Raw genomic sequence first — 26,111 nt, 5'->3', positions numbered from 1 at the left:
GTTTAAACACAATTAAAATTTTAGGAAACAAAATTCACTAAACTAATAAATTAGGTTAGGTTAGTTCACCAAAAAATTATGTCTCAGTGTTTTTAGTCCATACAATGGAAGTCAGTGGTCAGCAAAACTGTTTGGTTAAAGAAAGTCATACAGGTTTGAAGCGACATGAGTAAATGATGACAGAATTTAAATATTTGGGTGAACTATCAGAGTCCCCCTTCTCTGATCTCTCCAAATATGGAGCTTCTGTCTCTTCGTAATAACTGTAGGTGAGCCCTTTTCTGTTCTCCCAGAGCTTCATTTGCCAAAACATTCAAGGAATATCTTTGTATTAATTCATCAAAAATGTTTATGAATGATTTTATAAGTAGCATTTCCCATACATTATAGACTGGGGAATATATGACGCTGCAAGTGACATAATGATCTTTTGCCACAAATATGCAAGGTAAAAAAAGCAATTCTATTGTCTTAGTGGCAACTTTTTTTTTAAATGATAAAAAATAAATAAAAAATAATCAAAATACAGCACAGTAGGTAAGAAAACATTTAAGGCTGATACATTTACTCAGTTCACCCGGCATTGGCAGGTGTGGCAACAAGTTTATTTTGAATCTAACATATAGACAATACATTATCCTTCAACACGTCTCTCGTCACACTACATCTTGTCACTTTACCATACTCACACCCGACATATCGCTTCATTTATTGCACCCTCATTTATTTTACTGTTGATTTCATTCACCTGCGCTACGCAATTACTGGAACGCTCTGGCAATATTGTGATCCTCCCTACAAATATGCAAATAGAGCTTTGTTGACTCTGATCCTCAAGCAGAAAGACAAAAGTGAGAGAAACGTGCAACATACTACACAATGATGTCTGAGATTAGATACTGTATGACATTGATCAGCAGATCTACATTAAAGCACCTCAAAGGTGGAAACAAAAGCACACATTCTTTACTCAACCGCCAGGTTGAAGAATATCACGTTAATGATCAGCATGAATAAAATAACTTGTCTACACTACAAAAGAGCAGACATAATGCAGGCCAAAGAAAGTAAGACGAGAAGAAAAAAAAACACCCACAAAACTCAAGTCAAAGTGTGTTAATTAACAGTGAAGCCTGAAAACTTTTCTCGCACACTGGGTTTGGAATGTAGCTGGAGAAGTGACCGTCTCTGCAGGCCTGCTGTCGTCTGGAGTGTGAAGGCGCTCCGCCTGCGAGAGCTGTGTGAGAGAGAGCGAGCAGGGGGAGAGCGCTCGGCCCCCGCTGTGCTTGAACAGCGGCCTAAAACACCATCCACACCAGCGCTCAGCAGGGGCTCACAAAGGCCTCACAGCCAGCCATTTGTTACTGTGGCTTTCCAGGGGGCCCAGCCACTCACTGGGGTGCGGGGGTGTGGATGGAGTGGGGGGGTCGGGTGTTTGTCGACCAATTAGCATGAGAGAGACGGCCAGAAAGTTACCGCAAGCACTTTAGGGAAAAAGTTGGCTAAGCGAGAGGCCTTCGAGCGAGATACTGTGGACACCAACGAGTTCAAAACTTTATGTATCTAAAGGCCAAGAATATTTAAAGTAGCATGTGGCTAGCAGAGGAACAGAGGTGTTATCATGCACTGACTGATAAGTACACAAATAATATTATTTGACATTTTTATAGACCGATTTTTTTACACTAAGCCAGAGGTTTTCAACCCTGCTCCTGGGAACCGACTGTCCTGCTGAGTTTAGCCCCAACCCTAATTAAAGACAGTTGAAGCTAATCAAGCTCTTCAGGATCACTTGTTGAAAATACACAGGCAGGTGTGCTGAAGCAGGTTGGAAATAAACTTTGCAGGACAGTGGGTCCCCAGGAGCAGGGTTGAAGACCTCTGCACTAAGTAATCGAAAGTAAGTACAATTTTTAGTTTGTGTATCAAAGTATCAAACAGTGCTATTGCTAAATGTATTAATCTTAGAAATAGTCCTGGAGCCAGTGTTTCCTGAGCCGTGTTTCAGCGGTGCCAATTAAATGATATTTCCAGAACCGAGTTTGCTGACTGAACTGAGTGTGATTATAACGAAATAACAAACATGCATGAATCAAAATACATGCGAGTAGTGTATTTTGAATCAGTCTAGCGAAACCTTCACTATAAATGAACTGAATCCGTAAAGCCTTCACTGAATATCTCAGTAAACCGCAAGTCATTACTGTCAACCGCATACAACTCAAAATAATTTAATCACCCTCATGTTGCTCCCTCCAAACCTGTATGACTTTCGTTCTTCTGAAGATATTTTGAAGAATGTCAGTAATCAAACAGTTTTGGTGACCATTGACTTTTTCATTGTATGAACAAAAAGAAACTAAATATCTTCTCCGGTGTTCCTCAGAAGAAAGAAAGGCATGCAGGTTCGGAACGACATGAAGGTGAGTAAATGATAAAAGAATTTCCTTTCTGAATAGAATTTACCACTTTAAGGTTTGTGAAACTTAAAAAAAAAGTTTTAGTTTGGCTTCACCAATACTCACTAATTTTGCATTTATTTGGAGGGAAAAAATTATTTTAACATGCTGATTTGGTACTCAAGTAACATTTCTTATTTTTCATCATTTTGAACGAATACCTTATTTGTGCCAATAAAATCTGAAATCTCATCCGTCCGTCTCGAGTGTTTGCAGAGGCATAAAACGGTTTCGAAGTCAGGTCAGACGGCTCTGACTCACCTCACACCCTCTCCAGCCACCCCACAATAGCAGGTCAGCGAGTGTTTGCTCACTGCTGGTAATGATGTGAGCGAGGCCTAATGATCTCCGGTTAGAAGCCATAGTCGGGTTGGTCGGTCTGCCTGGTAGGGAGCAGCGTAGAGCCACGGAAAGCAGTTTCCGTAGCTGGGTGCTGGTGGAGCGCGAGGGCCGAGGGCTGCCTAAGTGGGTACTATTCAAGCTGTTGCCCATTTGATTTGGACTACCACAGACCGCTCGAGCGCAGAGTTTGCAGCACCCTGTGGTGCTCCGTGATCCCACGCCAAAAATGACCAAATGCTACCGTTCCTAAAATGTGCGCAAATTGGAGTCAGCCGTTTGGCTTCATGAGCACTCAACAGTACACAAGGACACTTGCCACCGTTTGTATGTTAATATATGTGCGAGGAAAACTTTCAAAAGTAAAAAAAGTACAGGTTGCACTGCGGGGTAGGGACGGAAATGGACAGAAGGCGCTAATCTGGCATTTTAACATTCATCTCAGTTTTGTGATTACAGTTAGACGGACTTCAAGATGACATACTCATCTCTCATAGGCTGTAGAAAGAGTACAATTTAAAAGGATATGACGTTTTTTTCAAAAACTTCTGTAAAAAAAGTATAGAAATATTTTGCTATTAAGATAATGAAGAGAACCTGGCTGACACACTAATACAGGAAGTACAGCGACATGTTCACACTCACAAACCTCAGATGTTTTATAGCATTTATTCAGCTGCAGTCGTTCAGTGTCAATCACACTCCTATTTCCTGTCTCCCACTGACACGCTCGCCCCCATCCCTCCAGGAGCGAATGAAACGGCCCAACCTGAGCCGGCAGTGTCTCGTCTGTGGTACTTGCACACTCTATATTTACATGACATCCAAACCGCTTCTATTAGTGTGCACGTCAGCCTCTCCATCGCTCGCCCCGTACCCCCCCCCACCACACACACACTTCATTTATCCACCCCCCACCCCTCGCTGCTCCCTCCCACCCTTTTTCCTTTAACTAAACTGGCTCTGGCTCCCTCCATCTGGTCCCCTTTCCTTCAGCAGCCCCGCACCTGTTCACACCTCCTCTCCTGTTGGACCGCATTGAACATTTCCTCGGATGCCAGGGCTATTCTGGCACTCGCAACCTCTCTGTCATTCAATCCATCTGTCAGAAGTGAACTTTGTTTACCGCCAGCTTCTGCTTTCTTCTTCAAGAAGCGCAAAACCCCCTCAAGGTCAGAGGCAAAACGAATTGCAGACGCCACCAATTTACAAACAACCCCCTCCCTTTCTATAAGACACCCCTATCAACAAACCAACTAATCACGATAATCATTTTTTTCTTATGTATCCATAGAGAATCTGTTGTGATTTGAAAACGCACACAGAGGAAGCTGAGATGTGTTTACATATGCTGAAGAAATATCCATGTTTTCAGACTAGGTCAAGAAATTGCAGATTTTAGATGTGTGTTTATGATAACGACCAGGATTTTCATTTTGACAGGAATATAGAAACAATATTGGATTTTTTAATAGCTTTTTTGAAACCTACAACAAAAAACAGCATCTCTGCTTTAAAAAATCGTCATCATATACTTAATTTCATGTCATTCCGAACCTATTTCATTTTCTCATCATTCTTTCTCATATGGAACTCAAAAGGAGAAGTTTAGCAGAATGACTAAGCTGCTATTTTCCATAAAGTAAAAGTGAATGGTGACCAAAGATGTCAAGAAAGATTTTTAGTGAATAACAAAAATTATTGAAGACATAAGTTTAATTTTTGAGGGAAATATCCCTTTAAAAACTATCCTAGTATGAACTAAACATAAGTTTAAAAATATTTGAGAGGCTTCTGTGATGTGCATTCTGGGACAAAACATACAAACTGGGCAGAAATGAAAGCATAGATATGAGGAGGAGGAAGAAAATAAGACAGAGAGCTATCCCTGGGTGAAACAGCCTGTGACAGCGCTGTTGAGGCTCGCGCTCTGAGCGTGTGACGCATTTCCACAGATCGGGCTGACCTGGAGGGGCTTGTGCCAGACCCCCCACTCGTGTCACCTCACACAGGAGGCCCAACTAAACCGTGCTGCCTTCATCATCCCTGCATCACACACCAAACACGCTTTCCAAAAGCCCAACGTGCCCACAAAAAGCGCATGGCCGGCAAAGAGCATAACAAACAGCGCTTTTAACCCAACAGGGTGTCGCGCTGCCGGGTCTTAGGGTTATGCCCATCTCTTCCACTCCTGTTTCATGGCAGGTTTTTGTGGGAGGATGCCCGCTTTGTGATGGACTTCTTATGCCATCTGGAGAGTGGAGTAGATGTAAAGAGAGAAAACTGATATAGGTAAATGATGATATAGGCCTTTATACAGTATGTTTAATCATGTTAATATAAACTTACTGATAGTGAATTTGGACCTAATAAATTGACTACACAAACAATAATGCAATTTGGGTAAACAGAGGAAAGACACTTGATTAAACCTTCTCTAAAAGTGAAAAGAAATTCAGATACTCAGCTGTATCTGAACTTCTTCCCACTTTTGGAGAAGGTTTAATCAAGTGTTAATTCCAGTGAACCAAGCACACTGGAAAAATGTGGCACCATTAATAAAAAAATCAGCACTCTTGCCCCAGCTACTGCTAATATGGAACCTATTGGAATAATAATAGATAGAAGTCTATTATTGAAATTGCACTTGTGGTGACCAAAAAAAAAAAGTGTCATGAAGACTTAGAAAAGAAAGAGAACAACCCAGCTTCCAGAAACAGTAAGTAGGGCACTTTCTCTGGGCAGAGTTGGCCCAAGTGAGAACAGTTGCACCCGACAGATTTGCTCCCACTTTGCCTCGGGACTGGCAACATTCTGTCCTGTACCATCATGACACAGAGCTGGGCCACGGCACTGGAGCAGCTCTCAAGACACACGGACATATAGTTTTAGTAGAACTAGGGGTTTCAAATTGAACATTTACAATTAAATCATTTCTAAATCACAAATATGATGAAAGGCTGAAACTTTCTGACTATAACTTCACAAGTAAAAATATTTTACAAATTATGATTTTTCACAGAAGGATAAGAATTTTTTGGATCAAAACTACAGTAAAAACATTAATAGTGAAATATTGCAATTTAATATAACTGATTTTACTGTATATTATTATAATCAATGTTGAAAAAAAGTTATGTGGAAAATATAAACATTGAAGGCAAAAAAAACAGCATACTACAAACTTCCATATTTGGTCAATTTAATGCATTCATGCTGAATAATAGTATTCATTTCTTTAAAAATAATCTCTCTGACCCAAAACTTTTGAAAGGTTTAATTGATATATTGAACAATTCACGGCACACACGATTCATATTTTCAAAAATATCCTCAAGCAATGAAATGTAACTGGAACAAAAAAAACTAAACAACTAAAAATATCTCAAGATCAATATTTTTTTATTTAAAAAAAATGCATATATTATTACATGTAATGATAATTGATATAGGTATTATTATAGTAATTATAAATATCATTAAAAACCTTATTGAATTTTCATCACCGCTATCACACACCGAGATAACAGTAACAGTAGTGACATGCCATAGCTGCTTAACAATATTTAGTGAAACATTTCTAATAATATGAAGAATTATTTAATTTAGCAACTTTACAATAACAGTCATTGTAACTGCTCATCTTTTAATGGGAAGTATGTGCCATGTTTGGACACATTTTCCCCTCAGTGCAAATTGCACAATGTTTCAAACATATGCATTCTGTTGGCAAACACTACTAGCTGTAGCCGCAGTATTCAAAACGAGAGTGTGTGTTCTCTTGTGTACACTACATTGTCCTCTTAGGGGCCTGTAAATAAATGACACATATGTAATTGCCTTGAACTTGGTTACACTGTTAAATAATGGAGCAAACTGCTGGCAATGAGTCCAGGGCTTGCTTGGTTCAGGGGCATAGCCTCTGGCATTGCATCTGGTCTTATAGGCCAGTGGAGAAACATAATGCATGGACAAGAAGAAGGGGAGGGGAGAAATCACTGCTGATCGATGCAAACATTACACAAACACAAGTTTGGTATTCATATTTTACATGCTCTTAAATAAGTTCTTTAGTATTTTATTCCTCTATTCTAGAGTGAATCTTCCATTTTTAACTTAATGGCTTGTGCAATAAATTATGATTTGATTTTCACTGAGAGATTGATTTGTTCATAAAATGTTAAATTCATGTGGGAAAAAACTGATAAGTAATTTTGTTTTCCAACTGTAAAGAGATTGAGGTTAAGTATAAGACAAACACACAATATAGTCCAAATGTGCATCTAAAAGAATCACTTGATATCTGATGGACCAACTTCTGGAACATTTAAGCTTGTTACATGGCTATACCGCTTGACCCAGGTTAACTAAGTCTAACTCTGCAATGTCATCTCTAAGATGCTGAGAATAACAGAAGACAAAAGCCCTCTTCTTGCCCTCTGCCGTGTGAAGTGGAGGAGGAGCCGGAGGCCAGCAGCCCTGCCGGCGAGGCGTGAAGACGTGGCAAGGTCTCTTCCCAGGCCAACGGGCACACCACTGTCAACATCATGACACTCACTGGGCGGCTCGCCGGCACTCTCCCGCATGGCCGGCAGCGGTCCCAGCTGCCCCATCCGTTACTGTCTGATTAGTTCTGCTAAGCAGCCCCTCCCTTCCATGCCCCATCGCCATCTGCTCCCCCAACAAGATGGCTGCCGCCCAGCACCGTGCACACCGCCCCACTACCTGCCAGTGCCCGTGCCCGCACTCACCCCAAAGCGCTAACACGGCTTCTTGTGGCTGGCGGCGGCCCCTATTTCGTTCGCTACTACTTCTGACAAGGGGCGGTGGGCTACGCTCTTTTATTTGCTGTCGGATGGTACATGCGCTTCCCGCCGACTTGGTTTGCAGCAGTTATGTGGCACGGCAGACTTTGCTCACCGCGGCAGCCTCCCTCTGGCGTGGGGCTGCATCTGCTCACTCTTTTATTCATTTTCCGATTCTCCACCTTTCAGGGGATTGTCATCCTCCGTGCTCACACACGGCCGAGGGAAAGCAGAGAGGCGTGCAAAGTTTAATGGAATTCTGGGGTGGGATGAACAACTTTTTTAATGCCAACACTGCAGTTGGTCTCATGATTCTTGGTGGCCAGTTTGTACAAGAACTTAGCGAGAGGACGAGTCAATGGCACACCTCAACAACCATACAAGTTCTGGGTCAATGACATACAAGACAAGGTTAAATTGTTTAAAACACGTGCCAAGTTCTTAGAAATATACTCTTCTTATTCACCTTGGTTTCATGTGTTTTCTTTTCGACCAATTTTAAGAAAAGTTTAAATTGAATTACTTAAATTACTTTAATGAAAAAAAGTACTCAAAATGTCCTTACACCTTCAAAACATGCGAGTGTATAGATCTTAATCATTTTCAAAATTACTTAAATATAAATATATTTTAAGTAGGGCTGTCGCGGTAACCACAATATTGTAAAACCACGCTATTGACAAGCCAACCGCAGAGGAAGGAAAGTAACCGCAGAAACCGCGGCAACCGCAGTGTTCAGTTTTTTTTTTTTTTTTGTGGCCTTGTTTTACAATTCGTCATGTGCATTTGATGTAAAATAAATTAATAATGATACAAGAGTACCCAACCCGCGGCTGAGTTTACGGATCTGCTGTCTGGCGAAAGCTACGTTACAGTGTCTTCTGTCAAACCCGTCCTGAAACTCCTGACAGAAGATATGCTTTAACCATCAAGCGAGGATACCACCTTAACATCGGACATAAAGCACAAAATGTGTAGTGTTCTACAGGGGAAGTATGAACCAGCTGCCTTACAAAAACTTTTGGCAAAGGCCAGTTTTTTAGATCCTCGATATAGGGACAATTATATCAATGATACGTTAAAATTATTTGATTTCTTTTATTTTTTTAATAGGAAAAGGCATGTTCTTGTTGCTGTTTTGCATTTAACAATAAACAAAAATGTTTTAAAACGTGTCTGTCAGTTAAAAAGCAACAATTTATGCTACATAATAACTCAACAACAGAGCTTTTTATGCAGTAAAATCAGGATAAATTAGGTTTGTGAAAAAATAAAATAAACATAAAACGGCGGTAATACCGCAGACCGCGTTATTGAGCCACCCATAATAACCGCAAGGTAAATTTCATAACCGCGACAGCCCTAATTTTAAGTTTTAAATGCTTTAAGGTATTTTCTTACAAATATAATGAATTATTAATTCAAAAACAATATTACATTTTTGGCGAGTCACACAACATGACACTTTAAAAACTGAACTAGCCTTGCCCTAAAATTTTTTAATTATCTGACATTTTAAGACGTCTTTGTGGCGGGCAGCGAGGCTGAGGGACCGTGAGAGCGGGACGCTCTTATTATGATGATGAGCGCCAGCTGCGTGCCGCATTGGCCTCGTCTCTCGCGGAGGAGTGACGGGAGTATAAAGGAGGAGCGACGACAGTGAAGGACGAGAGAGGACCAGGCCAGGACTTTAATTTGTATTTTATTTACGTTTTGTTTATGTATGTGTGCGGCAGTCGTCCGTGAGGGGCTGCCGCTTTTACTTTCACTTTGTTTGTTTGTTTATTTGATTAAAGTTTATTGTTCGCCGGTTCCCGCCTCCTTCTTCCCCGAAACGAACATACCTCGTTACAGTCTTCTTGTCAGGAATTTCATTCTTTCAATGATACTTTTTCTTCATTATGATATCAGGACAGTTGTATCCCCCTCACATGTTTAACTTTATGCAACTCAAAAAGAATATAAAAATGAAGACACTTAAAATAGATTGAATGGTTTTTGAATGAATTAACAGAGGACCATATCATTGAACTACTTTCAGAACAAAAGTAAAAAAAAAAAAAAACGATGCCTGGATATGTCCTGTCTTCCTCTGTGCTAAGTTATGATTGACATGTGATTGGCAACAGCACAGATGTCAATGTAAGCCAGATTCCCTCAAAGCTCACAGTGAGGCCTTATTAATGTGGACAATCAAGCACCATCAAGCCTTTTGCTCAAATAATTCCACTTCACATACAAAGACAAGCCAAAGAGAGACAAGACTGATCATTTCATATCCCCGAAAACTTCTAGCAGGCTTTTTTCTTGTAATTCTCTGTCTCTCACAACAACGCCGATTAACCAATCACTAGCCAATATGGTGGATGTAGCTTCGAGTATGAGGGTTTACTATGCGTAGAGGGCCAGGTTCTCTGCTAAGCTCTCGACAGAGAAGTTGTGAATATTTCCTACTTTTAGATCCATACTTATGCCTGAAGGTTCTCCTTTACAAACTGCAACATGGTTCTTATTGGATCAAAACTTCAAGCCCCGCTGCCAACGTCGCCGCTTGCTTACAAAATTTTGTATTGCTGAAGAAGAGAGGGAATTTGGAACAAAGCGAGCCCCTGTGTCCTGTTCCAAACCACAGTGAACTCCAGCAAACACAGAAAAGCAAAGGGGAAAATCTGTTGCGGCTGGTAAAGCGGCATGGTAAAACAACGCAACTTTTTTTTATATCATCGCACATTTTTCTCTCTTTATTTTCACACCCTATGGGGTCTGCCGAATGTTGGGAGGTGGGAGGGTGGGTACACGAGAAAGAAGGAGTGGGGGAGGGACGACAAAAAGGCACGAGCGCACAAAAGCAAACAAACAAACCGAATAAAGCCTGGGCTCAAAGCCGTCAGAAGGCAGAGAACAGAGCGGCAGGATTATGATAGATCCTCTGCTGCCCAGCGCACAGCTGGCTGATGATCCAATACTGGAGCCGCCGGCCCTCCCCAGCATGTGCACGGGGGGCCTGGGGGCCAGAGCGAGAGAAAAAACAGAAAAAACCAAAAGACAACTGCTTTGCCCATCCGTTTGGTGGGAGCTGTGATCATCCAAGCTGTGAGACGAGAACGGGAAAAGTAAAAGTCTGGCTTCAGAGGGCCTGATTGTATGAGCACCCACCAAAGGGGAAGTGACACATAGAGGGTCCCCACATGACCCTCCCCCTGGGCTGCTCAGTCACAGGGTCCCCCACAGGTCAGTACATGTGTGTTTATGTATGTGCAAAGGTGGCGTAGGAGAGTAAAGACAACAGAGAGATGGGAAAGAGAGGGATTAGCCTCAAGGAAGAGAAAATAATGCACAGATGTCTGCTGCATCTGTGCACTACACTGGCCCAAAGAACCTGCCCTGGCAGTCCACATCCACACCATGCATACAGTGGCTAAAAGGCTCTCTGCTGCCAAAAGCAGGGCCTGTCAGCAGCTTAACCACTCTGATCTTCAGCAGGCCATTTTGTTGCCTCATCCAGAAGAAGCAGAGAGCATTTAAAGGCCAGCACCCTGCCCAAGCTTTTTTAATGCTAATTTAGCCACTGCCTTTAATCACCGTAAAATCTTACATTTCAATAATGCTCTGATCAAAAAACTGAATTATGGACCGGGCCCCTTGTAAGTGATTTGCTGTAATATATTTATATATACATTTTCTTCAATAATTTAACAACAAAAAGTTTCAAAAGATTTTCTGATTAAACCAGAAATAAAATCTATAAATGGGTAAGCATCACATGGGCATTACAAGCAAATTAATACTCATCTGTTCATCTCTGTCAGCCTACACGATGCAGTCAATAAAATGATGATATAAAACAAAAAAAATGTAGTTCACAGTGCGTGTCAAGTACCTAGAAATGTTAAAAAGTTAAAATGTTTTTATACACATAGATACTGTATTATGTTTTAAAGTGTTCTTAAAACTAGTCTTGCCAAGTCATGAAAAGGTCATATTGTACAATATATTGTGAGATTTACTGACAAAGCCATAAAGGTTGTTTTATTTTATGTGAATTTCTTCTCACATGTTAGCAAATGGCTTTCTACTTGTTGGTTACACCCAAGGAAGTCTATTTACATTTTTTGACGGATAGATTTAGAGAACAAAATTTGGTAAAGCAAGTTCTTCCAAATAGTAATTTGAAGCTTGTTTTTAGCTTGACATTTTTTAATTTATGTCCAACATTTAAAAAATAAATTTAATTCCTAAACTGACAAACATCATCACAGAGGAGGTGTATTCAAGTTTTTGTTTGGATACATTGATTTTTTGCTGTTTTCTGAATGAATTAATAGATCGAGACACAAAAATTGCACAGTGCAGACCAAACAAATGCAGTGACAACATGATAATAAATATACACTAAAAAGGTGTACCGAACTAACAAAGCAGGGCTAGATTCATCTGCTGTGTAATAACGTCAAATGCAAGAGTTTGTCAAGACCTGCTGTTGCAAATAATCTATACTCCATAAAAACCATCTGGATCGTTTTCATGCACAGTGGTACTTTTCCAAATGTAAACAAATGACTCAAATTATTCACTAATATTTCTGCAACAGCATGCATCTTTATGGTAATTTATAAACAATACATGACCGAGTCTTAAAACTCAAGTACTGAATTCCCTTGTGAACAGATGCTGTCCCTCCTCTGCAGCTGTGCAGCTCTGTGGCAGATGCTGTAAAATCTCCACTTCCTCCAGAGGAATGGAGACCCCAGTGCCATTCAAACCCACTGAGGCTTGAGCACTGCCTACGCTTACCGCTGGGGTAGGACACATCCACGAAAACATGGAAATGGATGGCTTCATTGTGGGCCATTATTCAATGGGCATAGAAATGTCGAAGCTCAAACAGGCAATGGTGTCTAACTAGGTGCTCCAGGTTTCAGGGGGCGCTTGGCAAGAATTCGATTTAGCTTTGTCTATAAACCAATAAATAAAAATTGTGTGTGGGTCGGCATTGTCAGTTTGAGTGGATTACTATAATATAAAATAAAATTAAATAATTAATATAATATAATATTATAATAATATAGGTACACCAATCAGGCATAACATTATGATATTGTGTTGGTCCCTCTTTTGCTGCCCAAACAGCCCTGACCCGCCGAGGTATGGACTCCACTAGACATCTGAAGGTGTGCTGAGGTATCTGGCATCAATATCTTAGCAGCAGATCCTTTAAGTCCTGTAAGTAGCAAGGTGGGGCCTTCATGGCATGGATCGGAATTGTTTGTTCAGCACATCCCACAGATTGGATTGAGATCTGGGGAATTTGGAGGCCAAGTCAACACCTCAAACCTCGTTATTGTGCTCCTCAAACCATTCCTGAACCATTTTTGCTTTGTGGCAGGGCGCATTATCCTGCTGAAAGAGGCCACACAGGGAACAGGGAATACCATTTCCATGAAAGGGTGTACATGGTCTGAAACAATGCTTAGGAAGGATGTACATGTCAAAGTAACATCCACATGGATGGCAGGACCCAAGGTTTCCCAGCAGAACATTGCCCAAAGCCTCCACCGGCTTGCCTTCTTCCCATAGTGCATCCTGGTGCCATGTATTCCCCAGGTAAGCGACGCACGCGCAACCGGCTATCCACATGATGTAAAAGAAAACGTGATTCATCAGACCAGGCCACCTTTTTCCACTGCTCCGTGGTCCAGTTCTTATGCTCACATGCCCACTGTTGGCGCTTTCGGCGGTGGACAGGGGTCAGCATGGGCACCCTGATTGGTCTGTGGCTATGCAACCCCAGGCGCAACCAACTGCGATGCTTACGTGATGTTGCTGTGCTACACCGTCACGTTTGTATGCGTTTTTAAGCTTTGCCATTTAAAAACAGATTATTTCAAACCATTGAAGTGCAATAAGCAGCGAAAGACAACTAAATTCGCTATATGCGCACGCTCTCTGAGAGACTGTTTCTCAGTGCTGTCTGAGAGACACGCGACAAGAAGCCGCTACTCATATGGGGTGTGAGAACTGAACTGAGTTTTTTGCCGCCTAATTTGGGCTTGAACGGTTAAATATACATACCAATGTGTCAAAGTGACCATGTATTTGCAAATAAACACAGTAATTTATGTCTGAAGTGAACTAAATTGTTGAGAGAAAACGCACAAGTATAATGTCCGTACAGTCAGTCTTATAGTGACAGCATCCAAATTGACCTGCTGTTGTTATTAATGCGAATCAAACAACAACAAAAAAGAGAGAAAATCTCTCACTGATCTTGAATGAATCACTTTTGTAACTTTAATAAGAATGAGTGTATATTTACTTGTCTTCAGTAAGCTTGAGGTTTTTTTTTAGCTAGTATTAGTTGTTTAATGATATTGAAAATGGCGATAAGAATTATGAAATTTTAAAAGGTATCAAAAATGTTAATATCATAGCCTTATTTAAAGCAAAAATAACTATACTGTTTTATATCGTTATCGTGAAATAAAATTACTCATATTATGATATAAGATTTTGGTCATATCGCCCACCACTAGTTTTGGGTAGAATATTATGAAATTTATTACAATTTAAAATACTGTTTTCTATTTGAATATATTTTAAAATGTAATTTATTCCAGTGATGGCACAGCTGAATTTTCAGCAGCCATTGCTCCAGTCTTCAGTGTCACATGATCTTTCAGAAATCATTCTAATATGCTGATTTGGTGCTCAAGAAACATTTCTTATTATTATCAATGTTGACAACAGTTATGCTGCTTAATATCTTTGTGGGATTTTTTCGGTATTCTATATAAATGTCTTTACTGTCACTTTATATCAATTTAAAGCATCCTTTCTGAATAAAATAATTATTTCTAAATGTAATTAATTCTGCCCCCAAACGCTTAAATGGTAAGTATTTATATATATATTTCAGTATTACATTTCTTTGATTGATGGAGTACTATCCAGTCTCTAAATAAAATGCATGGTTATATGTACAGTTATTTTCAGCATAATTTTACTTATTGTAAAAAAGGTGACAGAACAAATAGACTCAATGTATAAATTGAAAATCTAATTTACGTTACGCTCCAACTGAAGTTGAATCCTATAAATGTCAGGCTTTGAATGTGGCAGCACTGAAGTGATAAATTAAACTAATGTACATTATTTTACAAAATATATTAAACCAAATGGCTTTTAGAAACACAAACACACTTTTCAAGCAAAACATTTCACAAAAATAAGTTTTTCGATACACTGTTCAAAATGAAGCATTTGTATCTTTTGTAGTTGCAAAATTGTCACTATAATCATGTTCATAAATGTGATGAACTAAAACAATAGTTAGCTTGAGGGGAACTGACTTGATACATCCACTAAAATCATCTTATCAACACAAGTTGATTAAAAGTAACTGCAAAAATTGGCTAAAAAGTTAGTTCTGAGAAAAGCATGATTTGTTTGAGGATGACACGTTGTTCGAAATTTTGGATCTAATGCAATAACATTCACATTTTTTTAAAGTGACTTAAGTGTCCACATTCTTTTGGGGCCAATATACTGTATGTACAGCAATAAAAATAAAAATAAATAAAGATACAGAATGTTCCTTTGGGCTTTGCTGGCAGTAACTCTAATTTATAGTAATGAACTGTAAACTGTTAAATTGCATCTAACGGTAATGTAAGTGTCTTTTTGTGCCAAAAACTTTCTCTCTCATATATAATAATAAGGGTGGGAGGTGTTAAATGTGATCTATTCTTCCTAATCTGGAGCTATAATCTATTTGCTTTCTAATAAGCTAGGATTAGTTGAACAAATGCTACTGAAAAACACTGTTTATTCGCTTATGACCTACTCTGGTATGGTTTTCATCAAAGTTTGAGGAGATTTTGGCAAGACGCACATAAAATTCAAAATTAGAGGTCCAAAGCTTGATCACATGAAAACAAGCAATCAACACAAAAGGTGGCGTTGATTCATAAGACAAGATCTTTGCTGTAATATCTTCAGATAAAAAATAAAAAAATGGTGATAGCTTCACATAGAGGGTCTGCTTTTGATTTAATTAAAATGGTGTGAATTTAATTTAACAACCAAAATATATTTATATTTATGTTTAACGCCAGCTCATTATCATGCATACGAATACGAGTGAAATGTGCACATATGTGGAAAATGTATAAATGTATGAGACGCTGCATATGCACTACTCAATCCACTGAATTACACAAATAACGGCAGATTAATAATAAAGTTCTTAGGAGAAAACCTGTCAGAAGTTTCTGATTTCAGCTTTACTCCACGCTAAACTGAGTAATGTTATTGAGAGAGACAGTATGTGCCCCTCTCTCCGGCCCTGTTCTCCTGGTGCGTGGTGGACTGGGGCGGTGGCAGCCGGTGGCTAGTGGCGATTTAATAAAGTGCTGGTGCCCTCCTGCCGGTGTGCTGGCACTGCATTGGGGCCAGTGGACGGGCGCAGTGTTGTGGCATGTAATAGGATTAAGGGGGTTACCTGGTGAGGTGCAGTTGGCGCTGGGCGCGGCTTAGCCCCTCAGCCAGGCCGGCTGCCTCCGCCCGGGCTCGGCCCTCTGCCCTCTGGGCCTCCTCCAAACGCTGCCGGTAACCGCTCAGCTCCACACCCAACTTCTGTACTTCCTGAACCCCGTGAGAGGAGAAAGCGAGACCAAGCGATTATTCATGTTGGCATTAAAACGCTCCCTTATTTTTCACCAAAACTTTTTTTTGCATATATTAAGTAAATACCATTTTGTACCAGTAACACTGTGAATTGCAAAATTGTTGATTAAAAATAGGCAGATTCTCTCCCATATCCGTTCAAGTTTTTATTAACCTTTATTTAACCAGGCAAGTTACTTAAGAACAAGTTCTTATTATCAACAACAGCCTGGCACAAGTTTCTCTTACCTGCTCAACCAGTTCTAGTTGGCGGCCCAGTTTAGAGCTGATGTCCCTCACCTCTCTCTCTGCCTCCTCTTTCTTCAGTTGGGCCTGGCTCAACAGAAAACGCAGCTCCGCACAAACCTGACACAAGCATACATGCGGCTTTAAAGCAAAATCCAAGGTAAGTTTCAATACTCCTATCTGCTGTTCAAGAGAAAACAGTTAATTCACACATTCTATACTGATCCATTGAGGAGATGTTTGCTGCTTCTTTCTGCCGGCTCCATAAACTTCTACTAGAGCTTTTGTTGCATCAACTTCATTAGCTTTGCTAATAATATAGTTCTACTGCCATCTAGTGTCTAGACATTTTCCATGCAAAGCTGACTGAACCAATTAACCTATATAAAGCAAGACAAAATATGCCATTAAAATAAATGTTGAACCAAAAAGCAAAATTGGCACCATTTGCTTTCTTAATGCACATTCCTGATTTTATTGTGAATGATTTATCAGTGCAAGTTATTCCAAAGAACAAAATGTCCTGTACTAAATGTTTTCCTTGTTAAATATCATGTTTTTGAAAGGCTTGCGCAGTCAACTGTGCTCGGAACACAGGACTCCCTAAATAACACTATCACCACCGAATCTTTGACTGTTGTAGGGAAGGTTTTACAGTGGGCTATACCTTGCTGCTGTCCATTTCTTGTGCAGTGAGCTTCTTATAAGCTTCCTCCAGCTGGCCGTTCAGTGAGTTCCGGTCTCTCTCTCCCCTCTCTAGCAGACCCTCCAATTCAGCCACTCTCTGAGACAGACTGGTCACCTTACAGTTGAGAACAATAAAATTATATTTTCTATATAAGTGATATTAACAGATTATTGACATAATATAATGGTTTTATATAAAAATACAAGTGTGGCTTGAGTGTCTAAAAATTGGGACCACTGTATAGGAGTATTTATACACTTAAAATTATATAGTGCAGCCAAAAGGCCTGAGACCACACTAAAAAACGTATTTTGATATATTTAAAAATAAAAATAAACAGAAAGTGTTAAGAATGTGAAAATTGTCAAACAAATAAACAATCATAAGGCACTAGCATAAATATGAAATATTTTAAATTCTGCACTATTTCCAGATCACTAATTAGTGACATTGATCAAGTGACTCTTTGTGCAGATGGCCCCATAATGCTTGTATGCCTCATTTGTAGGTCACTTTGGAAGTGTCTTCCAAATTAATAAATAATAATAAGTATATTTAACTAATGGTTTGACATATCACTAGTGGTCTCAGATTTTTAGACTCCACTACAACAAGAAAAAAAACATATTTTGAACAATTAAGCTTTTCTCTTTAGTTTGGTTTAAACCCGAAGCTTTAATTCAGTTATCATATAAACAATAATGCTTGTGCAGAGATGTCATCAAAACCAAGACTAATTTGCCAGGTAAAATAAGGTTTGTGGTAAACATAACTTGTCAATACAGGATATTGGATGTTTTGCTCTGCAACGTAAATTACACACCCATATTTTTGTTTTTTTATGTGCAACTAGATAAGAATATTTTGGGTGTGAGTGTGTGCAGTTTATGTTGCAGAACAAAATATTCAAGTATGATCAAGTTGTTTACCACAGACCTTATTTTACTCGTAAATTGAAAAACCCCATTATAAACCCTATAGGAAAATCTTGAGGAAATCATTGCTGCATTAGTCTTCCTGGTTCTGACGTCATCCCTGCACCACTTTATATGATTGGACTAAAGGTCTTCTTTTTTTTTCTGAATCTGAAGTCATCTGTCAAAATTGTAGTTGTGTGCCACAATTAAAATGACACTAGAGGGCAGTATAAACTAGCTTTGTCAACCCATCCAATCTTTGTGAACAAAGAGTCATTATAGTCAGTTGAATATCAGCATAGATGTAAAGTGATGGAACTAACATTCTGGGTGAGCTCTTCTTTCTCTTTCTTGCTCTCTGAACGCGCTGCCTCCCTGGCCTGGGAGATCTTCTCCTGTTTAGATGCCAGCTCTCTCTCCAGCCTCTCCCGCTGCCTAGTCAGCTCATTGTGGAAGTGCTCACACTGCACCAGAGCCTGCAGGTACAGATGGATGTAACGAAGGTCAAGGTCAATGAGTATATCTATCTCTAGTCTACACAGTAGTACTCCATGAGCATTTAGGGTCATGCAAAGCAGTAAAACTCATATTCAAATCATTTTGGCACACACTCTTGTCTTCTCCAGGTTTGCCTCTTCTGCCATCTCCACTGCCTGTTTAACCTGCTGATAGGCTGCCCACTCTCTCTGCTGGGCCTCAGTCTGACTGGCCCTTAGAGAGCAGAGCACGGTCATCAGCTCATCCCGCTCTCTAACAGAGACACAAACACAGGCATCTCATCAGGTTACTTAAAGCAGTCATTGATCTGACACATAATCAGGAAAGCAGCAGATTAGCTTCATGACCATTCAAGACTTCTTTCAACCTTGCTGTGAGGAACAATAATTGACTGAATCAACACAGATCAATAAAGGTGGTCAAAGGAGCCTACCAGTGTTAATTAACCCAGATGTTTGGCTCCAAGGGCAAGGCAGTTACTACATCAGTATCTCTCATGTGAAGTTATTCAGTATGAGTTTGAAAATCAACATGTAAATCCAGTTTTTAAAGAAATATTGGACTAACAACTTTAAAATCATTTTGGGGGACAGTATGCTTTAAAAAAATAAGAAATTAATACTTTTATTCCGCAAGGACCCATTAAATCGGTCAAAGGTAAAGCCATTTATAATGTTCCAAAAGATTGAACTGAAAATCCTGGGATAATTTTTTCTTTATCAGTTTCCACAAAAATATTTAGCAGCACTGTGATAAAACACACATATAACACTGATAATAATAATAAAAAAATGATTCTTGAGCCCCAAATCTGCATATTAGCATGATTTCTAGGATCATGTGACACTGAAGACTGGAGTAATGATGCTGAAAATTCTACTGGAATAAATTACATTTTAAAACATTAAAATGGAAAACAATTATTTTAATTAATTGCAATAATGTTTTCAGTATATTACTGTATTTTCAATCAAATAAATGCAGCCTTGGTGAGCATGAGAGACATCTTTCAAATGTTTTTCTAAAAATCTTACAAACCCCAAACTTATAAACAGTACATAAAATAAATGAGCAAAAAAAGCCTAACTATTCTATTTAAATTCTGTATCTAATGGAATGAAATAATTATTTTAGGTCTTAGAATCATAATTACATTAAAAACATACACTTACTTAGTGAGTCTCTCAATGCTCTGTACATGGACATTGGAGTGCGTCTCTGCCAGGACCGCTTCATGCTGGGCACACTTCAGACACAGACCACCCACACGCTGACCGCTGCCCGCCGCCACAGCCATCGCTTCTTTGTGCCTCAGTCGTTCTTTCGTTTCCTCATATTCCTTCTGAATGCTCGCCAAGTCTTTCCTACACAAACACATGCAGATTGTTACATTATGCATATATTGATGACTGATTGTTTTTGTTGGTGGACAGCATCACAGTGCTAATATTGCAGATGCACAATAAGTACAATTACTTTTTAAGAGCAAAATAAGCACTATAAATCACACTGACCTATACTTTTTCAGCAATAGGCATTTATAATCAGAGAGGTGCTCTCACACCAGAATGCATGCTAAAATTACATTTTATGTGACATTTTGGTAATGCAAATGAATAAAATGTGTAATTCAATAAGATTGTAAGAGTGTATTTTAGTGTGGTCTGATTCAGTGAGAGAAAAAAATATTCCAGGCTTGGCCACTGATTGAAGCCCACTTACTTCAGGGAAACCACTTGAGCCTCCAGGGTCTCAGTTTGTGCTTGATAGAGACACTTCAGCTGCTCCTTAGAGAAAGAGATGGAAATCACACTTTTGGTGCATATTCAGACCGTTTATTCATGTCACATTTTCAGCTACATGAATGTTTAACCACAAATACCATTTCTTTCTTCCACTTGTGGTCCTCAGCTTGATTAATGGAGCCAAGTCTTTGCTTTGAAGTCTTTTCTGGTGTGTGCTCCATGTTTAACTGAAAATGATCAAATAGAGGACAGAGGCAACAAAATAAAAATCACAGTATATGAGACGTCGAGAAAGAATTCTATGCATATATTTAAAAATAATACAAAAAGTCTATACTGCATGTGTATACAGACTGCAAGCTATTTTCATAAATTGTGTCATTATAGTGTCACATTTGCCATTTCTATCAGCACCACAATGAAAAGCTTCAAGGAAAAGAGTACCGTGCTGTCTGCAAATGTGTATTCTTTAAGAGTGTCTTCAACCGCCTTTGCTTTAAGCTCCTGATGTAGTTTCTCATTCTCCACGATTACCACTCTCACTCTCTGTTTCATTCCAAGAATTTCATCCTTTAGAAAGGAAACAACACAAACACACAATTACAACTATCTTAAGAATCTAACTGCAAAAGAATTGCAATCACATGACCAGTTGAAGACTGCATGCTTTATCTAGGGAAACCCCCATTATCAAGCCTCAGAATATAAGACTTAAAGGGTTAGTTCACCCAAAAATGAAAATTATGTCATAAATTACTTACCCTCATGTCGTTCGACACCCGTAAGACCTTTGTTCAACTTCGGAACACAAATGAAGATATTTTTGTTGAAATCCGATGGCTCAGAAAAGCCTCCATTGGCAGCAATATAATTTGCACTCACAAGACCCATAAAAGGTACTAAAGACGGTGTGTGCAAAATAAAAATCAAAATAACGACTTTATTAAACAAGTTCTTGTCTTCCGCCTGGGCCTTTGACGTGAACTCAAGAAGCATCACGACGCATGCGTGAGAATGACGTCGAGCCGGCGTTCTGACACATGACCCGGAAGCGAGGAGCTTTGTTTACAAGCAGAGGAAGATCTAAGCTGTTGAATTCTACATTGATCGTGCTTTAGGTCTTGGCGTAGTGGTCAAAATGGGGCTAAAGTGTGCATTTCCTGGATGCCTGAACCGTGAGAAACGAACAAGTGCATGTAAAAGTGCCTTATCAAAGCCGCGAAATGAAAGTCATATTCTCGCGCATGCGTTGTGGTACTTAGTGAGTTCACGTCAAAGGCCCAGGCGGAAGACAAGATAAAGTCGTTATTTTGATTTTTTTTTTCGCACAAAAATATTCTCGTTGCTACATAAAATTGTTGTAGAACAACTGTAGTGAGATGGACTTTGTAACTACGTCTTTAGTACCTTTTATGGGTCTTGTGAGTGCAAATTACATTGCTGCCAAAGGAGCCCTTTCTGAACCATCGGATTTCAACAAAAATATCTTCATTTGTGTTCCGAAGATGAACAAAGATCTCACGGGTGTCGAACGACATGAGGGTAAGTAATTCATGACGGAATTTCCATTTTTCAGATAATATCTCATGTTAACAGGACTGACCTTGCAGAACTTGACCTCGGCCTCCAGGTGCTGAATGTACTCAGATTGATTGTGGATGATGGGAATCAAGTCGTGAACACCAGGCAGACTGCTACTGCCCTCATCTGTGACCCTTTGCTAGACAACAAAATTATATTGGTCACATATTAGATTTTTAAGTACACAGGAATGTTAACATTGTGCAAGTTATAAATAAGAGCAATAAAAATAATGGACAAAAGTTGATGGTTCTTATTACACAATATAATTATTATTAAACATATTACGAACAATAATATAAGGTTACACTTTATTTTAAGGTGTCATTGTTACAGAGTAATTATATATTTAAGTACTGCGTAATAATAATTAACATGTATTTACTATAGGGTTTGGGTATGATTAGGGTTTGGTTGAAGGTTAGATGCATGTAATTATGCATAATTTACTGTTATTACTATGGTAAGTACATGTAATATATGTAACAAGGACACTGTAAAATAAAGTGTTACCAAATATAATATAATATTATATATGACAGACAAAAAAAAAGAACGTGCAATGACAACATAAACATTTAAACTCATTAGCGGTTTATCAGCCGATTTCTTTTGAGTTTCAATCATTTTTCAATAATTCATGTTGGCAGTACTCTCATGTCAGTTAATGGTCACATGACATGCAAGTAAGCAAATACAATTTGAATGCTTTTTTTGGTAAGTTTTATTTTGATTGGGTTTTTTTTGTGCTTATTTTTATTATTTATTTTAATCTGACATTTTTATGATAATTGAATTCATAATTAGCTTTTCATCAACTCAAACCCTGAATTAAAGGGATAGTTCGCCCAAAAATGAGAATTCTGTCATCATTTACTCACCCTCAAGTTGTTCCAAACCTGTATGAATTTCTTTCTTCTGCTAAACACAAAGGAAGATATTTTGAAGAATGTTTGTAACCAAACAGTTGTGGGGCACCATTTATTTATTTTTTCTATAACATGGAAGTCAGTGGTGCCCCACAACTCTCTGGTTACCGACATTCATCAAAATATCTTCCTTTGTGTTTAGCAGAAGAAAGAAATTCATACAGGTTTGGAACAAGTTGAAGGCGAGTAAATGATGACAGAATTTTTTCATTTTTGGGTGAACTAACCCTTTAAGTAATAAACAATAAACAGAGTACCTTTCCTGCCAATTTCCTCTTAGAAGGAGAAGATGATTGAACATTTGCATCTTTGGACTGCTTTTGAAGCAAGGAACGCAGCTGATTGACTGAAAAAAAAACATAAACAAAAAAATAAAGCAGTTGCACACAAAAATAAGGCTTCTCATCAAAAGATCTCTGCATAAACTGGATTTTAATACACAACTAAAATCAATCCTTCGCAATGATGGTTTATCAGAAAAGTAACATTCTTCCAGAATGATATGTACCTGCTTCACTCTGTTGAACTGGCATACAGGGGTTTTGCAGCCGAGGGCTGAGCACATCTTGCTGCTGCTTTGGTTCTGAAGACTCAGAGTCAGAGCTGTGGCTGGCCAACATGCTGGAGAGGTGCTGGATACTGCGGTTGGCTCGCTCTTAAACAATAACACAGAAATACATTGATTTTATAGCATATAAAATGATAAGAATATAGAAGAAGATAACATGACATGAGGAACCTATAATGTAACATATAATATCACATATATGTAGTAAACCGTTTGAGTATTTGTGTATCTAATTATGTTATTTTCTGTGGTTTAGTAAGGTTATATTTCACAAAAAACAATTATCTTGTTGCCAGTGTTCACAATGGATAATACCCTGTCAGGGAGTCACTTAAAGTGTGAATAAACTGGTTACTTCACGTGATATCGGACATTTCTCAGTTCCCACTTCTGAAGTCGTGATTGCATTCAAATTTTGACTTGAGAGAGTGCGTTCATGTCCATTTTTTTACCTAGGAAACTAGTATTTACGATAATTCCGACAGCACGTGAAGGCAGCATAACACTAGGCTGAAGCGAAGCATTCTCTGTTCTATCTATAAAAATCACCTCTCAATGTCTTCTGTAATGCGCCTAACTCCTCCTCCTCGTCTGAGTCCAAGGACGGTTTCATTGTTGACTGAAACACGTAATAATGTTTGTGAATATTCAACACAGTTTCTCAGTCTCAGTGTTACTGAACGTGTAGAGAACGTATGTTATGTTTTCAATGAACGACGTCCAAAAAGACGTCAACGGTTGCATGGCAGAAGTGCCTTTCCGTAAACCACGCAAAGACAACCGGAACTTGTAGTTTTTAAGACCTGAAATTGGCTAGGTCAGAGTGGAGTAAAAAACTACAAGACGGGCATTTCCGCTACCCACAATGTTATTGTACACTTCGTTTACTGTCAAAAAACACGTTTTATTGAAAATGCACGTCCTAAGTTAATTCTTAATTAACCAAAAAATAAAGTATCTATAAAATGTTTTATACGTCAGCCATTGTAGGAGGACACGCCCACCGGACTGTGTTGGAACTGCAAACGCTGTCCTACTTGCCTGATTCCAGGCTGCCGTATGTCGCCGCTATTTGTTAGGAATAACGTTATTGCTGCTGAGCAACTGAGGCAAATAGGAGACGTGGGGATACACACTGGGCTGGGCTACGAAAACCATTTAGCTGCTTCATTGAAGCCTGGGATAAACTGACAGCGAAAAGAAGAGCAAGGGTGAGTGAGCATTCTTATAAAGAGCCTTTCTTATATTTAGTGCACATAACAATACGGCATTTATAATAAGTCTAGCCTATTAATCATTTTGTTCGTTTTAAACGTATTTTGCCAAACGCCTGTGGTGTACAGAGAATGCACGCTTTCCTTTCCTGTGATCTGATCTGATACCGTAAATGTAACAGCGGGACACTGCTAGCCAGTTCTATCATATTGGATGAATACATTAGCACGAACATCGCCTGTCTTTATGTGTGTTTTAGCAAACGCTGTGTGTCCTAATGCTCGCGCCACTTCATTGATATTCTAAAACACGGAGGTATTAATTAATTTGTATATTAAATGTATAGTAGCTTGACTATGGTGGTGCACGAAGAGGACACGAGCACTGGTCACCAGTTTGCCCAAACGCATGGCATCTTGCTTAGTATCGTATTATTTGCTCTCGATCGCGGCGAACCATCAAAAACAACAATATTTCAGTACTGTAAGTCGAGTGTGTAAGAGATGTGGATGATTTGCCGGGTACTGCTGCACACTGTGAAGGGCACTGCGCAGAATCCTTTGTTTTGACAAAGGCTCTTGTTTTGTTCTGCTACATCTGGCCTACATATATTTTGATAGCACTAATAATGACACTTCTCAACGCTGCAAAATGTTTATACCTTGTTGTTAAATGTTTGCTACATCTAGTTTTAGAGGAAACACAGCGTAGTGTCAAAATAGCTCATCTTCTTGACAGTAAACTGTCCTATGTAGGGTTTGTTACTAAATAGTGTAGATTAATTGTTGAACAAGGGGTTCTGTGGTATTTGTTACTTGCCCAGAGTTTGTTATAAATTAAATTATTGAAACAAGAAGTCTTTCCAAACCTAAGCGGCTTGGACAGCATTTTTGACATAATGAAATGTGAGCATTTCAGTTGTTATTTGAACTTTGGTTTGACCCTGCACAATTTTTTGTTGTTGTATTATCTAGGCTAATATCTGTTCAAGAGGAACCAAAAAATATTGATTTGACAAATTATTCATTTTTCAAAACTAATTTTAGTGATTAATTTAGCTACCCATACTTAATTTCAATGTCAAACAATTTCGTGTGTCAAACAGTGACAACAAAAATTACACAAAATTAAGTTATGGGCAGGGTGTGTTTACTTTTATGTTTTGGGGGTGTAACTCTTATAGCTTTGCACATTTCCTCTGGTGTATTTTAATTAACTGATCTGTAATTGTCAGTATTTCAGTCTAGGTTATGAACCAGCTGTTTGTTTATACATGTAGTGGTCCAGATCCTGTTTTCAATCCATTTTTTGGGGGGGTTCCAAAATGCTAAATTGTTGCTGTAATATCACAGCCACAGTAATAGTTTTGACTGCCTTTTAATTATTTCTTCTCTTGAGATAATAAAACAAAGAAAACACTGAAACAAATAAAGCAGATACTTGAACGGAATGAATTT

The 26,111-nt window shown here is 38.9% G+C and overlaps 2 protein-coding genes across 9 annotated transcripts in view; one reads left to right on the top strand and one right to left on the bottom strand.

Annotated features, from left to right (window-relative positions):
* The window catches only part of sdccag8 (SHH signaling and ciliogenesis regulator sdccag8), a 49,831-nt gene extending 25,721 nt beyond the window's left edge, over positions 1 to 24,110 (bottom strand). The window contains exons 1-14 of the mRNA XM_079842272.1: positions 23,989 to 24,110; positions 23,380 to 23,526; positions 23,129 to 23,217; positions 21,965 to 22,081; positions 20,806 to 20,931; positions 20,499 to 20,588; positions 20,339 to 20,403; positions 19,789 to 19,980; positions 18,730 to 18,868; positions 18,442 to 18,594; positions 17,181 to 17,315; positions 16,517 to 16,633; positions 16,104 to 16,246; positions 1,153 to 1,298 (exon numbers count right to left, since the gene is read on the bottom strand). Of these exons, the coding sequence (XP_079698398.1) occupies positions 1,153 to 1,298; positions 16,104 to 16,246; positions 16,517 to 16,633; positions 17,181 to 17,315; positions 18,442 to 18,594; positions 18,730 to 18,868; positions 19,789 to 19,980; positions 20,339 to 20,403; positions 20,499 to 20,588; positions 20,806 to 20,931; positions 21,965 to 22,081; positions 23,129 to 23,217; positions 23,380 to 23,526; positions 23,989 to 24,052 (1,723 nt within the window). The 5' untranslated portion in view covers positions 24,053 to 24,110. The remainder of the gene's footprint in view (positions 1 to 1,152; positions 1,299 to 16,103; positions 16,247 to 16,516; positions 16,634 to 17,180; positions 17,316 to 18,441; positions 18,595 to 18,729; positions 18,869 to 19,788; positions 19,981 to 20,338; positions 20,404 to 20,498; positions 20,589 to 20,805; positions 20,932 to 21,964; positions 22,082 to 23,128; positions 23,218 to 23,379; positions 23,527 to 23,988) is intronic.
* Positions 24,111 to 24,528: 418 nt separating this feature from the next.
* cep170aa (centrosomal protein 170Aa) overlaps positions 24,529 to 26,111 on the top strand; it is a 48,912-nt gene continuing 47,329 nt past the window's right edge. For 6 of the 8 annotated variants that reach the window (XM_079843110.1, XM_079843109.1, XM_079843108.1 and 3 more), the window contains exon 1: positions 24,545 to 24,650. The gene's annotated coding sequence lies outside the window, so the exon portion shown is untranslated. Of the gene's footprint in view, positions 24,651 to 26,111 lie in introns of all 8 variants that reach the window. The other 2 variants (XM_079843112.1, XM_079843111.1) reach the window with 1 other exon arrangement.

This window comes from Gobio gobio (genome assembly GCF_949357685.1).
Source record: "Gobio gobio genome assembly, chromosome: 18".
In the NCBI taxonomy this organism is placed as follows: domain Eukaryota; kingdom Metazoa; phylum Chordata; class Actinopteri; order Cypriniformes; family Gobionidae; genus Gobio; species Gobio gobio.
This window is presented reverse-complemented; position numbering and strand designations above follow the sequence as displayed.